Source organism: Takifugu rubripes, chromosome 12 (genome assembly GCF_901000725.2).
Source record: "Takifugu rubripes chromosome 12, fTakRub1.2, whole genome shotgun sequence".
Taxonomy (NCBI): domain Eukaryota; kingdom Metazoa; phylum Chordata; class Actinopteri; order Tetraodontiformes; family Tetraodontidae; genus Takifugu; species Takifugu rubripes.
The window spans coordinates 11,389,242-11,405,449 of NC_042296.1; the positions used below are offsets into that span (position 1 = coordinate 11,389,242).

Below are 16,208 nucleotides of genomic sequence, written 5' to 3' on the forward strand. Positions count from 1 at the left end.
GAGTGTATGAATGTCATTTACCGTCGCATGTTTTTAGTATTACGTCCAGAAGCATAAAGGAACTCTTCCCCTTCCTAACTAACCCCCCCCCCTCTTTAATCACATCAGCGCGTCCGTTTAAACCACTGCACCTCTTACAAACCGACTAAATTAAAAGAGACACGCGGTTTTCTGCCCCTTCCTTCTTGGCACGGCGAGAAGAATGAGATTTGTATGGACTCGGCGGAACAGCACATCCACTTATGGAGGGTGATTATGCTGACAGGTGCTCCTGAGGAGGAGTTGCTCTGTGCACGGTGGCTGCACAGCACCGTTCTCTGTCTCAAAGCTCTTTTTTTTCTAGCTATACATTTGTAAAAGCTGCATATAATTGCCCAAATATTGTCAAATCTCGAGAACATCTATGGGGATGGTTTGTTTTTGCACGGTCGTCATGGCTGCAGCACTTTTATCGGCGTCTCTACCTCTGGAATGTACAGTTCAGAAGGTCAGCGTACGTTCGGAGGTGTGTTTGGGTGCGATCAGACCACCATCGGCTGAGGCTGCTCAGCGCTGCCATCAGAAGGTTTGATTTATGAGACGCTTCCAAAGCTCCTCAAAGCTCCTCTGGCTGTCCTGTGAGCATCAAGACTAAATATTTAACAAATAAACACAAGGCAAAAATCAATAACTCAGGAAAAGTGAAAAAAAAAAAGAATTCATGAGAAGATTAGGCGGAAAATGGGGGTGTTGTCAGGCTATTATTGGCCATCCCTCACCTCCCACAGTCTGCACAGTGTGTGTGTGTGTGTGTGTGTGTGTGTGTGTGTCACCACATCACCCTCCAGGTTTCCATTGTGCACTGCGCAGCAGACTGTACATGAAGGACCTGATCGTGCGTCCATAACGCTCATGAAGTTGCACACAAGGATTTCTGTGTCCGTCAGAAGCTACAAAAGACCCAACGAAATAAACCGATTGTTCAGATGTGGAAGTTCCCGATGCTCTGACGACAATCGACCCCGACTTTAAATACAGTAACATTTCCCTCGTGTTTCTAAACCTGAACCGGTCCTCACATATCTCATTCTACCAAGTCAGGACCCCCCCGGAGGAACAATCGATCCCTTCCTGATTAATGTTCTTTTTTCTGCTTGAAAAGGTCCTCAACACGCACGCACGCACGCACGCACGCACGCACACTGGTGCCGCCCCCCGATCACATCCTCCTCCTCTCATTGGCCGGCCGTTGTTCAGGAGGAGCGCAGCAAACACAAACTGGAATGTGCGTGAGGGGGCTCAGTGTTTGCTCTGACGGCCGCCGCTTCGCTTCTCACCCGCACACGGAGGTCGGACGCGGCTGCTGCTTCCTGCGGGGCGTCGCTTCTTCCGTGGCTTTTTAATCAATAGTGTTTTTAATCCGCGCCTCGCTCGGCGGCCGCGTTGAAAGTGAACACGCTCCGGTCCTTCCGTTTACGCATGGATGCAGGTAGACGCGCACGGACGCCGCTGAGGAGCCGCTCTTTGTGAACTTTGAGGTAGGCTGAACCATCGAGCGTGTCTTTTTTTCGGGTAGAAACAGAGGAAATTGTGTTTCTCTAGTGTGTGTGCGTGCGTGTGTGTTTGTGTGTGTGTGTGTGTGTGGGGGGGGGGGGGGGGGTCTTTTCTCCGGGGCAGTGGGTTAGTTGATCACGCGTGATCTCTCCGAGGCTGCAACTCATTGTTTCATAAACGCGCATTAACATATTGTTCACGCCATCATATGGTTCATTATATCGCGCAGTTCTGTTTTTTTAAAATAGTAATTGGACTATTTTTACTGTGAGGACGAAGAAAAAAACCCGAATCTGCGGTCTGTAGGGAGATGTCGGACCCTGCGGGTCATTTTGCGGGGTCCTGCAGATATGTGAACGCACGAGTGCACACCAAGCGTGACTGAATTAGGTCAGCGATTTCAAAAACGCTCCTTCACGTTTGAAGGATGGAGGTCAAAGGGCATCAGCTGGTGCACCCTGATACCCCGTCACCGAACCTGAGCAGGTAGATAAGGATAAAAAAAACTTTATTGATCCCACATCGGGGAAATTGCACGTGACAGCGGTAGCCCGTGGTGTACAATACAGAAAAGTACTAAAAGATAAAAATAAAGACTCTTATATTATGTACATTGCTATGTACATTGTACAGTATATACAGAAATTAAAATTATGTACAGAAGGAGTGTCAGACAGTGTGAAGAACAATGAAGGTGCAAATAAGACATTCCAGAGGTGGGATGATTAGTTAGTGCAAATGTGCCAACCCTGGGTTATTGGTGCTACAATAGATACAGATATGGGAAAAAAAAGCTGGAAGTGAATATTCCAGCTAATATATCTGGGAATGTGTCTTTTCTGATGCTGTTTTGGTTTGAAAAGGACCGGGGAACTGTGTCAGATGTCCTTATCAGCGGCCCGGCCTCCATGTTGGTGAAGAGAAACACTGGAGTCAAAACACTGGGATGTTCTGTGCAGGAACAACTGTTCATTTCCTCGTTCTGACAGCAGAAGGGGCTAGAAAGGCTGAACGCTCCCCCAGCTCAACGCCAGGCTGGCTTTGATTTGGGTTGGTGGAAATACTTTGATTCCTCGCCGGCCCGTTTGGGCTCCGGCGAAGCCGTGTGAGCGGGGCCCCGAGTCGAGGGCCGACGAGGGTACGATACCATTGTCTGTCTCCCTCAGCTTACTTCTTTAGCCCCAGCTGGCTTTGCCTTCCTGGCATCTGCTCCCTGCTTTCACTCTCTCACCCCCCCCACACACACACACACACACACTCATTTCCTCTCCTTTTTCTGTGAAGCCTCATTAAAGGAATTATGACTGTGCACTTTGGAGGGAACCCAGCGTCTTTTTATTGCTAAAACACAGAATTTCAGTAGAAATTCCTTTTGTAAAGAAGGTCGGAGTCTCTGTCGGGACTAAAACGCCACCGGGCGTACAAAGTCCAGACATCCGTCAACTTTCGTTCAAAAAAAAAAAAAAACGAGACTCAAGAAAATGAACATTTTTGCGTTCGAGGCTCTTGACCCTGAGGTCACGAGCTCGTCCGGCTCCCTTTTATGTTTTCACTCCGGCTCGGCCACATTTTGAGCGAGCTGCTGGTCGGGGAGCAGAACAATGGATGGTTTTGGACAGATGATCACAGCTTCCCTGAGTGACAAATATATAGAATTACAGTAATTAAAGCAAGTTAAGCCAAATTCGTGGGACATTTCGCCTTTGGCGCGCGGGAGGCGGCGAGTTATTTATGTTTTTAACCGGACCAGCCCATAGTTGTTGATATCGCACGTTCAGAGCGAATCAACTTCTCCTCCCCTGAAGAACACCCCCGCGTGCTTCTTTGTGGGTGGTACGTGCACACGCATATGTCTTTCCATCTGCGAGCGTCGGTGCGGTTTGGATGGGGAAGTTTCAGGCCTTCTCTCAGGAGGAGCGCCTGCTTCCAGCGTTCAGAACTTATTTTTAACGTTTTTAAGGACGCGGCCCGAGTTAAGCGACGAGGGGGGGGGGGGGTCTTGAATAATAAATTAAAGTCGCCGGCTGAGTTTCCATCATCCGGGGTTCCAAATTTAACCGCCCCCCTCTGTCTGAGACCGACCCAAAGCTGCTCCGAGGTAGATTTGGTTTGAAACATTAATGTTGCCTGTGTGGGAACTGGGTCGTCCTGCTCACACACGTGGAGGACGGGTGTTTACACCGCCCGCGTGTCACCGTGCAGGTTGGAGCGGGGCACTAATGGTGACACCCGAGTGTCCCGTCCTGTGTGGACGGGGTGGTCTGGCTTCGCTTGCCTGTCCTGACATGTCTTGTATTGTCTGGTCCCTGGAGCAGGGCTTTATTTTGGGAGCGGGGGCTATTTTATGGGTGTTGGGAATTTCCGGTGCTAAGAAGGTGGGCCGGGGTTATTCCGCTGGAGTAAAGAGGTATGTTCAGGGAGGGGCAGATAGGGAGTGGAGGGTTAGACTGGGTCAGGGTAGATGGCGAGGTTGGGGGGGGGGTCAGAGGTTCGGGAAACGCGAGACAAGAAAAGTATGTGTGTTTATTATAAGAACAGCCCTCTGGGGAAAGTCCGAGCTTTACAATAAAGGTTGAAACTCCAAACTAGCCTGAGTTCAGCCACATTTGTGTCTTTTTTTCCCAGTAACTCACACGTTGGGGGGGCTTTTTCTGCTCTTTCGTTGTGTTTGGCTGCTCTCTCTGTCGATGCGCTGATACTGTTCACGTTGCACGGGTTGAGTCCTGGGCAGCGACCGGTGGAGCGCCGCCCCCCGTTTGGCTCCAGTCCAGGTGCGTCCGTGCTGCGAATCGGCCCGTTTGCCTCTTGTTTCTGAGCGTTTCATCCCTGCTGAGTGCACAAGAGAGGCGCGGTGACGCGTGACAAATGATAAGTGGAGCAATTACACACAGCTGATACACTAATGAGCTCCAGCTACGGCCGGTGTGTGTCGGCTGCTGTCGAACTGGCGCCGGCTTTTCCTTTGTTTGTTGTTTTGTTTGTTTTTTGTCATCATTAGCTCCTCCCATTTCTTCCACCCGCCTTCATATCTCCACTCCCTTCCCATCTGTCCACCCCCCCCAAACTCCCTTCTCTCCTCCGAGATACAGACGGGGTATTTATGACTAAGGGTGGGACATTGAACCAGCGACCTTCTGGTTGTCTCTGAGCAGATCTGCTGTGTGGGTGTGGACGCACAGTCATTAATGCTCCACTAATTGTGCGACCATGCGATGAGGACTCCTCGCGGTGCCTGCTGCACACTTGACATGGTGCGCAAGTGTGCGACACATGATATCACACACACACACACACACACACACGCTTGTGTTCAGAGCAGCTGCCACACTGTTATGATTTCCATAAGCGTTTTAGAGTCCTAAGCTGATAATCTGTCTGTTTTGGTATTTGTGTGCCGCCTCTGCAGTAACAGCTGGATGATGCACTGAATCTGTGCGTTGATGCTGTTTCGGTGCATTTTTCTTTCTACCGATTCTTAATGAGATTCCTAATCCGATTCGTTTGCTGAGAGTACTCAAGGCTGCGGGTTCGGTGCCCCCTCCGTCTGCTCCTGTGGTGGTTATCTCTGACATTTCCTTCTTGTTTTTCACTTTTCATCCTCCCGGGGTTCCTGTTGCCGTGTCTGTGCCCTGTGATCAAAGAGTTCCAGGCACCTTTGTAGCTCTTTGAGAGAAAAACACTTGCAACTTTTCTGATCAGCTGTTCCCGCTACAGCTGCCTCAGGGCGGCGGCGGCCCGGAACTTTGTGATGTCAGACAAAGTGAGGTGGCGTGAAGGCAAGACGAGGAATGATCTGGCTTCATCCTCTGGCGAGTAATGACCGCTGGTGCTTTGAAGTCTCCTCCCTCAACAAGATCCGGCTTTAAAAGTCAGAGCTGCCTGCTGAGACGCTCAGATTTCACCAGTAAAAGTCAAAAGACAAAACAAGCCTCTGTTTTGTGGTTCCCGTTTCCACGTTTTCCATTATAAAAAGTACAAGTGTGAAGAGTGAATGTGAGTCTGGGTTCAAGCGAGTATGAAAGTCGGGCGGCGCCGTCCTCCCTCTGCTCGTGTTCTCGTTCTGATCACATCATGTTCTGCTTCCTAAAGCAGGTGACAGGACAGCAGGCCTCACCTGTTCTTGAGCCCACATCATCAGTGGCCATAATGATCGTTTCAGAGCGTTCCTCGGCTTCATTTCTGTGCCTAGCTCGAACCGTTTGTAGCAGTTTTTGACCACGTCCACCCCCCGCTGTGCGTTGCTGCTGTTACCGTTGGGTAGGTTGTTATTCTGTTGTGAACGTCGCTGTAGTGGCACAGAGGAGTTTGCAAGAGGAAAGGCGTGGGCGAGAGAGCTTTTAGAGTGTTTCTCAGCTGCATTGTAGCAGTGGGACCTGCATGGATGCTGATCCGTTCTGTTTATGTGAGTTACACAACAGTGGGAAAGTTAAAGACTGGAGAAATGGCTGTGAGTTAGCATTTACCGCTAACGCGCGTATCCGTACGGCAAGTTTATAGTATCACATAAAGGAATGTTTCCCTTTGCTGCTAAAAATAACACATGGAGCTGAAATAACCGGCAGGATCCTGTTTGTATGGTAACTGCATTCCTGCCTGGCTGCATAGGTGGTCACACTCAATCATGCATATTGGACGATTCGGAGAAATGCAGGAAGTGTGGAGCTCGCTCTCCAAACTGTTAAACGTCCTTGTGTTTTTCCAGCTAAAGGAGGAGCGTGCGCGCGTGCACGTGCATGTGCGCCTAATCCCTGCATGTGGATCGTGTTGGTTTTGAGGCATCGTAGCCGGCGATGAAGTCGTCTCGGCGCCGCCTGACAGGGTTTAAGGACTTTGTCGGTGTTGTTGACACTCGGGAGGAACGTTGCGACATTGTACGTCCGTTTCCGTCTTTCATCTGCACTTTCCCGCCGAAGAATGTCCCAAAACTCTCTAATGGACTCAAAAGATTATTTTAATCTGGATTGTGCTTCCACTGGTGTGATTTACAGTCCTCAGAAGCGATTACACGGCTGCTGAGATTTCAGCAGCCGCCCAAACTTCCGCCTCGGTTAATCTTGTCATCGTCACCTTTAAACGTCGCTCCGTATCGTGGCCTTAATTTCTCACGCGTGCGCCGCCCCCGGGGAGCGCCGACGACCCCGTAATTTGAATGCGAAGCATGAGCAGTGGAATTGCAAACGCTCTCAGGCACGTGCGAGGTTGTGCAGCCGCCCTCGAATATTTCTGGAAGGACCACGGCAACGGGGCACCTGCTGGTGCGAGACATGTTTGCTGGGTGATAAAATAGTTTGTCTGGACCAGGCTGGCGGCTGTTGTGCGTCTGCGTCTGTTGTGCGTCTGTTGCAGCTCTGCGCCACAATAAGGGAGGGCAACTAAAGCGGGGCTGGTTGTTAAATCCATATCAGTTTCCCGAAGCTTGGAGGCGACATTTCAGACCCGTCTCAAGTTTGATGCGAGCTTGGCCTATTTCTAAAACAAACACGCCCCCTCCGGCGCCCAGTCACGCCCCCCGACATCAGGTGACCGGAGCGGGCGTCTGCTGATGCTGCTCCATGGGGCCGTTTTAAAGGCTCTTGATCGGTCCTGCACTGGAGGTGTCACACCTGTGGTTTTCAAATTCCTAGTGTCCGACGTTTCCTTTGTGTTTCGTCTGCGAGATCTGAAGCCACAAGTCAGAAGTGGTTTAGTCAGAGCATAAGAATGTCATCAATCATCCTGCAGGCGACGGAGCGGCAGTGAATCACCGTGGTAACGGAGTTCCTGCTCTCAGGTTTGAAGCTGTCGGAGGAACCTGATGCATGCTGGTACCACTTTCATGTTTATGTTCAAACTGGAAAAGAAAAATAGAGTTCACCTTCCAGGTGGTTTGGTAAAATCAAGCACCTTATCAGGTATTGTTAACTTTTAAATTTGGCTATTTGGCGCGTGTAATGGATTTTAAGAGCTCTGTGAGCGTAATTAGTTCGGCTTTACCTGAATCAAGACGAAGAGACGTTTCTGGGAGCTGAAAATGTATGTAAAGCCGGCTGATCCGTCCCCGTGTTAAACCTCTTAATGTTTCACTTTTTCCATGTTTTTTTGCTAACATTGGGACGTTTCTCTGCCTTGAACGAGCAACTAACATGACCCGACTCGATGTGCCTTAAAGGCCCTCATGATATTTTCGTGGTCTGATGATGTAGAATCACAGCTTTCAGAGACAAAGGACTGCTTGTCAATATTTGTCTTTTTAGACCTACTTTCTCTGGAAGGACTTTTGATTTTCCCCTCAAGATGTGGTTAAACAATGAATGGATTTTATGAGAAAGTCAGATTACAGCTGACTTTCATCTAAAAATGAATCTTTTCCTCCTAATTCCCATCATGGAATTAACCCCGTCTGTGTCGTGAGGGGTTTGAATTTCCAGATATTCCAGTGGGAGTCTTGCGTCTCTATGAATTTCCTCTGTCTAAGGAGCCAGTTAAGGCAGGTCAGGCGTCAGGGTGTAACACAGATGCTTCCCTGGGGAGGGGTTTTTAGGCATGTCCAGCCAGCGGGAGACCCCGAGGCAGACCCAGGACATAATGGAGGGATTACTTGGTGTTCTCCCTGAGGAGCTGAAGAGGAAGCTCAGAAGAGGACAGTCTGGGCTGTTTACTGGAACTGCCGCTCCATGACCCTGTTGAGGAGAGGAACCAAGATGGAGCCTAGAGACAGTTGAGCTTGTTCTCTATTCAGGATCATGGGATTAGAAGGAGACAAGTGGGTCTTGGATCTGGGGTGGCTTATCAAAGTGCACCAGCACTCCTCCTGCTCCTCCTCCTCCTCAGCAGCAACTCTTCACAAACAGGGCTCAGGCTCACTGAGCAGCATTAATAGTTGCTTTTGCAGCCTGCAGGACGTGCTGGGGCACGTCCGTCCGTTTCCGGTGATCTGCAGGTGCGCGATCGTTGCTGTAATCTCCCAGGTGAAGCCCTGTAATTCACATCTTGTAAAGCAGAACGCTGCTTCTCCTCCTGCCGTCGGAGCCGCCATCATCAGCCCGGATCTTTACCTTATTTTAGTCAGGCTTTGTGGACGCATTTGATGCAACATCTGCAAAAGAGCCAAAGGCGAGTGCGTGAGGAGCCTGGTGCCCTGTAACAGGAGGACGCGTGTCCTACTTCTTGGCAGTTGGCTCATAACCATTGTTTTATGTAACACATTTCATCCCTTTTTGTCTGCTGTTGCCATGGTGAGGCTAATTTATACCGGCAATAAGGAGCTCCTGTTGTTAATTTACACCGTCGACTGGTTTCTGCACACACTCGTGCTCGCCTGAAAATTGGTGCAACCGCACTTTGAAGAGTACGTGTGTGTGTGTGTTTTAAATTAGAGGTATTGAATGAAAGAGGCCAGTCAAGTGGCACTGTAAGCAAGGATGAGTGTGTTTTTTGCACTGCTGACATGTCAGAATGACTGAAGGTAATTTGGTATAAAGAGTTTGGAGAAGAAGCCGTGATTATGTAGAAATGATCACTTGCAGCATTTTGGGGTTTTTGTTTATATATTTTTTTTGTAATTGCTGGAAACCCCGTTGAAAAAAGAAACTTCAAATATCGTTTATGCTGTTAAAAAATCCTCTGAGCAACATCTTTGGGTCGTTATACAGAACACTAAAATAAAGGATGAGGGGGAGGTTGAGGGGAACAAAATGAAAAACAGAAGCTGTTAAGATGAGTTATGCAGCTATTGAGAAGATGCTGGTGACCTTGTGAGGAGAAATCTGGAATAAAAAATCAAAATACCTCAAAATCTGAATTCAGTGATAGCAGCTCACTGAATCAGGGAGCAGATTTAAAGAGTTACTAAACCCCTAAAGCCTTGATTATGGCCGGGGCTCCTGGAGGGGTTAAGATACGTCCAGCCAAATCTAATTTTACGCTGTTATAACTACCTACTCAACACTCACTTTGTCTCTCTAAATCCAACCTACTCGCCACAGTCTGGGGGGGGAGGGTGGTTTTGATAGGAGGGGGCAACATTGGTGGTGACTGACGAAAGCTGCCTCCAAAACGTCGTCGGCCTCCAGCTCAGCCGACAGCAAAATTCGGTCGCAATGACCCGATTCAGCCCATAGGGGGCAGCCAGTCTCGCATTATTTTTGATATTTTTCTGTATCTAAATATTCAACTCTGACCACTCATTAGAGAAGTCTGGTTATGATGACTTGGTTTGGTCTGTTTTCGCTCAGAAGATAAGAATCTAAGTGTCCCAGCAGGCGTGAACACAACTCGTGCTGAGGGGGCAAAGAGGAAGGACCAGATCCACTCAAATCATTCCATTAATTTCGATTATTTTAAAATCAGTACTTTTATTAGTGTGTCTGAGCGCCAGTTATCTGCGTCAAATCACTGATTTAGAAACCTGCTCGTGAAACCCTCATTATTATGACTTTTTCTTGATTTTTCCTGCGACTGACGGTCCTGAATGTTAATGAGCGGACAGCCAATTGAGAGGACATCAGGTGTCCGTCCTCAAAACTCGTCCCCCCTGCTCGCACAGCATACTGATGGGAGGAAGGCTCACAAAGGGAGAGGGACCCTCACCTCCTCAAGGGCATTTAAGGCTGCTGGCGTGAGAGCGCCAACGGGCGGGAACGCCGCTGAATGGGCTGACTGGCAGCTGAATCCAGCAAGGTCGCCGACTGGCACCCAACCAGAGCGTGCTGCGAGTCCGCATTGTTGCTCCCAGCGAGGCCTCTTCGCACGATGAAAGGCGACGCTATGAGGCGCAGCGGAGAGCTTCTCATGATTCTGCAGCGGATCGCGGCTTTTGTGGGGATGGGGTTATTTTTTGGGGGGGTCCGTCTACGATGGCGTCCGTCCAAACGGGTTTGTGGGGCTCTGCTAAGGCCCGCAGAGGTTTTGGGAAGCTCTTTCAGTCTGTACTTGAGTACAGAAACTTGATCTTTAAGAAAGAAAATGCCGTAAATGGTTAAAAAAAAACAGATGCGTCACTCGAATCCATCGTTTCAGAGAGGAAAGCCGGAATCAAACCGTCAGCAGCAGCTTCTGCAGAACAAATATTAAAAAGAAGATATTAGTTCTGTTCCTGTGGGGGGGCGGCGGTTGATAAATGGATGTGGGGGGGTCATTTTCACACGTCTCTGCTGAGCAGTATTAGATTTTAGCGAGCACGCTGCGTAGCGCTGATATGAAGCAGCTTTCCCTGATCAAAGTTTATCAGGTTTATTCTGATAATGTTGGTAATTGACAGAAGGGCTCGAAGCTGAATATTTGCTGGTGTTGCTTCAGGGAGCGGTCCAGTCTGTTCTGGGACTATACTGGGAGTCTTAGGTAACAAATGGTGCCATCATCTGCCTCCCACTGTTCTTCTGTTAGAAGAGTGAGTCAGAAAGTCAGGAAGACAAAAAGGAGGGAAGCGTTCGGTCCCGTCGAACGTCCAGAGACCAGAACGGACCCCAGAATTAAATAAAGTAGAATTGATCGGGTGCTCTTTAAGTTCCAGCTGTGGAGGTGATTCACCTTGAGGTGGAGGTTGTTTTGTGGTTCTTCGGACTGGGTTGGTGTTCAGTCGCGGTGTTGGTTCCTTCCACCAGCAGGTGGAACAGCCTGCCACACAACCAGGCAGGCAACTGGCTAGAATTCCTCTTCTTTTGTTTGAGGCGCTTCCAGCCTCGGCCGGCTTAACACTCTTGTCCTTCCTCGTAGAGACTTTAAGCCAGACTGTTCCAGTTCTGAGCTGATCCATCCATCAACAACAGGCCCAGTCCTGTGTTGCCTCTTTGGTTTAAAAGCAACACATTTTCCCCATTTATCTGTCTTTATCCACTTTACTTTAGTTTTTAGGTAATTGGACTCCCGATGGAGTTCTGGAAATGATAAAATGTTGATGTTGTTGGTGAACTGCTGCAATAGTGAATCTGTAGCCCTGAAGCAGTTTACAGTTCCTTATTAAAGTCTGTCAACAAGAGTTTAAGTCAGATGTTGTCAAGGCAACCAGCGCAGCTTCTTCCAAACTAAATTGTTAATGCAAACATCAGGCTGATTGAATGTTGTTCCGATTTAAAGAAGAATCTGGATCTTTTCTGGGTCTTTGTGTCCTTTTTCTGCCATTCAGACTAAAGGAGGGGCTGTCCAATCACAGCACTAAGGTGTGTGTGTGTGTGTGTGTGTGGTGTGTGTGTGTGTGTGTGGTGTGTGTGGACTGATGATGGATGAGTGGAAAAAAGCTGATCCAAGGAGCAAACCGGATGAAACCGGCTTCGATTGTTTGCTAATGCAGCAGGTTCAGAGGAAGAGTCGATGTTTGTCACGCTGGATCTTTGTTGTTTGTGTTGAGTCGAACTTTAGGGTCCGAACATTCCCGGTTTTCCTTCGTTTTAGTCTGGTTTGCATATTCTGACAGTTTTAATCTGAAATTAACCCTTAAACTCCGGCTTTTCGCCGCCTTTGCTGAGCAATTTCACTCTTTTTATTTGTCGTTATTCTGCGTTTAAAGCTCAGAAACGGGAAATGATCTGGATTTAGAGACGTAAACGCACTCGCTGTCATTCGTTTTCGTGGCAGCAACACTGAGTGTCATCAGATTTTCATCCCTGGCAGTGATTGGAGCCGTGACCAACATGACACCGCTGACAGATCTGGACTCCTGCTGGGACTCGTGATAAGTCTGCACCACTAAATTTAACGATTGAAACAGACATTAAGCCGTCTAATCTGCATAACATGAAGAATCTTGGCTTGGATACCTCCCTGAACTGCCCTTTAAGGTGTCGTGCTCGCCTGCTAAAGCTACCTCAGCTAGCCCCATTAAGCAATATCAGTAGATTCTCGCCTCCTCTTTTTCTCTGCTCCGTCTTTTTCTGACACCATGACCTGAAATTCTGTCTATTTCTGGCTTTACAAACGAGATGTGCTGCTTCACATCTTCAGCGTTTCCGACGGTTCCAAGCCCGACGGGCTCCTGCTGCTAAATATAAACGCCCGTCTAAACCAGTTATGTAACCGGGCAGTCTGAATCAGGTTCCGTGAATTTATTCCGAATAAATTCAAAAGCTGCAGCGGCTCCGTGGCCCCGTCCTCAGAAATGTCACGACTTGCGCTTGTAACATATGCGAGTTGTTAAAACCTGTCAGCCAGATGGATCGGGTCTCGTACCTTTAGCTTAGGTGGGAACTATTCACCGAGTACACAATTCAGGCAAAGAGAAGTGACACCAGTTGTGTCCCTGGAGAAAGAAACGCATGAAACTGCTACAGCGGAGGTATGTTTGGCAGCTGAGCGATGACAGAGTGGCGACACGTTGCTCCTGACCTTCATTTAACTCTCCGCTCGGATCAAAAAGACACTTTGTTGCAGGGATGATGTACGACCGGCCCGATCATCCGTCTTCCGCTTGTTTAACCACGCTCGGCTGGGATCCAGGCGGTGAACTCTGCTGACACCTGTCGCCTTTCTTTTCTGTTTTTTTCTTTTTAGGTGTGTCGTCACGCGTCCCAGAAATCATGGCGGCAGGGACGCACTCCCCCGGAGGCCCCAACGGAATCATCCGGAGTCAGTCCTTCGCCGGCTTCAGCACGCTGCAGGAGCGACGCTCTCGGTAAGCAGGAATCTCAGCAGGACAAAGAGGATTATTGGGTGGGCACCTGACGGTGGGTTTATGGAAATCGCCGACGGAGTGGGAGAGATTTGATATTGGATTGTGTCTAACACGTTTTTCAAAGCACTGGAAAGTCGCTATGTTTTTTTAAAGAATGTCCTTTAGGACCAAAAACATCAGCAGGCTCACGGCTGAATTAAAAACACCCCAGAATTGGAAAAACCGGCATCAGTTGTGTGTCTGCTGAACTGTCAGAAAGCCCATTTTAAGCTCGTTTCCCATCATTTATTCTGCATTCAGTGCCAGGAAAGCTGGTAATTCCATGTTTCCTGCCTTGATTTGCCTTCATTTCTCAGTGATACAATGACGTAAACGCTCCATTCGCGCCGCACAACAATACAAACAATAATATTCTGGGTTATTCTGCCTCAGTAAATGCAGCTGTGAAGGACCTATTTGAGGACTGTAAATGGGGTAATTGGCTGAGGGGGCGAATGACGGCGACTGACGAGTCGCCACTCTGATAATGAGCGAGGTGAGAAGCTGCGGCGAGGCTTCTGAGGCCAGCGGGCGTCTTCCCCGTGTCACAGAGCAAAGGACGGTCCACGCGTCTAATCTGCCGTTTCCGCCCAGAGACCCTCCATCGCCGCCACAGCTTGCGTGACCCCCCCACCCCCACCCCCAAGGGTGCGCAGCTCTCGTTCAGCGGCGCCCTACATTCGTGGTGGCTTCCTGCGTTTGCTGGCACGGGCGAGACGCCGCGCGTTGCGACTTGTCCAACAACGCCACGATCGCGGCTCTGGATCCGTTTCATTATGTCAACAGCGATGATATTTGTCAGCTAATTTTACGATGGGCTGTAACGGCGGGGGTGGGGCACGAGCGCGCCAGAGGAGCGTGACCTAAAATTGGGACGTTGTGAGATGCGGCAGCCTTTGAAACGAGAACGCTGCAGAATTCTCAGCTTCATCTGACCGATTTTCTGCTTATTTGTGCATTAAAGGTGATGGTGAACCACAGTAACAGGAATTCATTTATGTTTCATTTTCTCAGGGATGGATTGGGAATATTAGCGCTCCCAAAAATTCACAAATAATTAAATTGGTTCTTCTTTTGTCAGTTTCCTGTTTATTAAAGTCCCGACTTGTGTATTTTCTTATACTGTGATTAGAAATTTAGTTCGCTCACAGCAACTGGTATAAAATATGTATGATTGTATATGTGTGTCTGCCTTCTGCTCTAGAAAGAAGAGCTTTCAAGAGAAATATCATGTTTTGGAGGCTGGTGGGCAGAAAATGGATTGAATTTTCATTTTCTTCTCCAAGTGTGACAGAAACTTAACTTCCCTCCACAACAGGCAGCCGTAAACCAGTCAAAGGCAGGAAGTAGGAGCCGTGCTTGTGGTCACAGTTAACGATGTTTCCACACCCATCTGGTCATTAGAGAGTGTTTCTAGACACTGTGTGTGTGTGTGTGTGTACACATGCATGTTTGGCTGGCCTTTGCTGATGCATTTGAATAAAATCTAGGCTAAATCTGTCAGTCCTGTGTGACGGAGTCGCTGCCAGATGATGGCGAGCCCCCTCCGTCAGACAGGGGAGGTGAATTCATGTTGACTCTGGCTCGAGGGCACGTTGGCCGAGCTGTGAAATGGTCCAGAAGTCTCATCAAAAGCTTTGTTATTACAGGCAGCCGCTGGCCACGATGCTGGATATATAATACTTGAGTTTATGTGACCAGGGTTCTTTTTTTATTTCTTTGTTTTAGATGGATATTGGAACACACGCTCTGATTTATTAGCTTTAAAAGGCTTAAATATCATGACAGAGGGACCTTGTGTTTGTGTTGTTTAGGTGCAACTCCTTCATGGGGAACACGGTGGTGCAAGAAGAAGCCTCAGTCCAAGCCGAAGAAGCCCACCTGTCAGGACACAAGGCAGGCAGCAGCTCCAGGGAGCCGCAGCCTAAGAGGCTGGACGAGGTTTACGCCGCTCTCAAACGAGGCCTCGAGTGAGGTAAAACGGGCCTTAAAGTCGCCTGGCCAGGCTCAACGCGCCGATCGGTTCCTTTTACGTACATAAACGTCCCTACGCGATGATGAGCTGATGTCGCTTGTGATCTTCTGGAGCTGCTAAATGCTTCCCTGATCTGACTTTTTAAGCCCGTTTCTCTTTTTTTTTTAGCGAGTATCTTGAAGTTCATCAAACAGAACTGGACAAACTCCTGTCTCTGATGAAGGACAATGAAGAGGAACTCTCGCCTGGTGAGAAGCTGCACCTAGTTAAAGGATGCCTAAAAATAACCAGCGTCTGTCTAGTAAATATTAATCTTCAGTAACGGCGACTCGGTTAGCGTGCGTCTGACAAACATCCTGGTCCTGGTTTAATTATTTAAAATGACGGGTCGTATCATTTTATTGTTTAACTTTGCATATATCGCTTGGTGATTAAAATTAGATGGCATGCACATGCACACACACGCACACACACACACACACATCTCAACAATGTTTGTTTATGCTGAAATCTACAGCTCGTGTTGTTAAAATGGTGACAGCTACGTTGACTTTCTGCCCTGACTGTGATTCTGTGTGTTTTCTCTCTCCAGGGAGTTTTGTACGACCTTGACAAGGTAAGCTGACAAGAGAGGAGGGTCACCTCCCCTTTGGGGGGGTGTTTGGTGTATAATATAATAGGAACTGGGAAAAGGTTGAAAGGGGGCAATGAGGGCTTGTCTTATCGTCTCCCTCTGTCTGTCTGCAGCAAATCAAAAGCATTGAGCGATACATGAGACGTCTGGAGTTTCACATGAGCAAGGTAAGAGCCCACCGAGTCATTCTGTCTGTGACGACATCACACCTGATGACCTTTGACCTGTTATCGTGGCCTTTTTCCAGGAGAGACAAACACAAAGCTGTAGCTAAAACTGACGGCTTAAATGTGATTCCTCAGGAGATATCCTAGATCTAAATCTGCTAGTTTGGCTATTGATCTACCATTTACCATTTTTCCCATTAGAAAACTATACCGGCATCAAGCTGCCCCCATCGTTGCCGTTTTGAGGGTCATTAGTGCAGTTGAGCCCCTCCCCAC

The 16,208-nt window shown here is 48.6% G+C and overlaps 1 protein-coding gene across 1 annotated transcript in view; it reads left to right on the forward strand.

Annotated features, from left to right (window-relative positions):
- The window catches only part of ripor2 (RHO family interacting cell polarization regulator 2), a 31,451-nt gene that overhangs the window by 6,631 nt on the left and 8,612 nt on the right, over nucleotides 1–16,208 (forward strand). Inside the window, 6 exon segments of the mRNA XM_029845281.1 lie at nucleotides 12,997–13,117; nucleotides 14,971–15,126; nucleotides 15,300–15,357; nucleotides 15,359–15,379; nucleotides 15,724–15,747; nucleotides 15,879–15,932. Of these exon segments, the coding sequence (XP_029701141.1) occupies nucleotides 12,997–13,117; nucleotides 14,971–15,126; nucleotides 15,300–15,357; nucleotides 15,359–15,379; nucleotides 15,724–15,747; nucleotides 15,879–15,932 (434 nt within the window).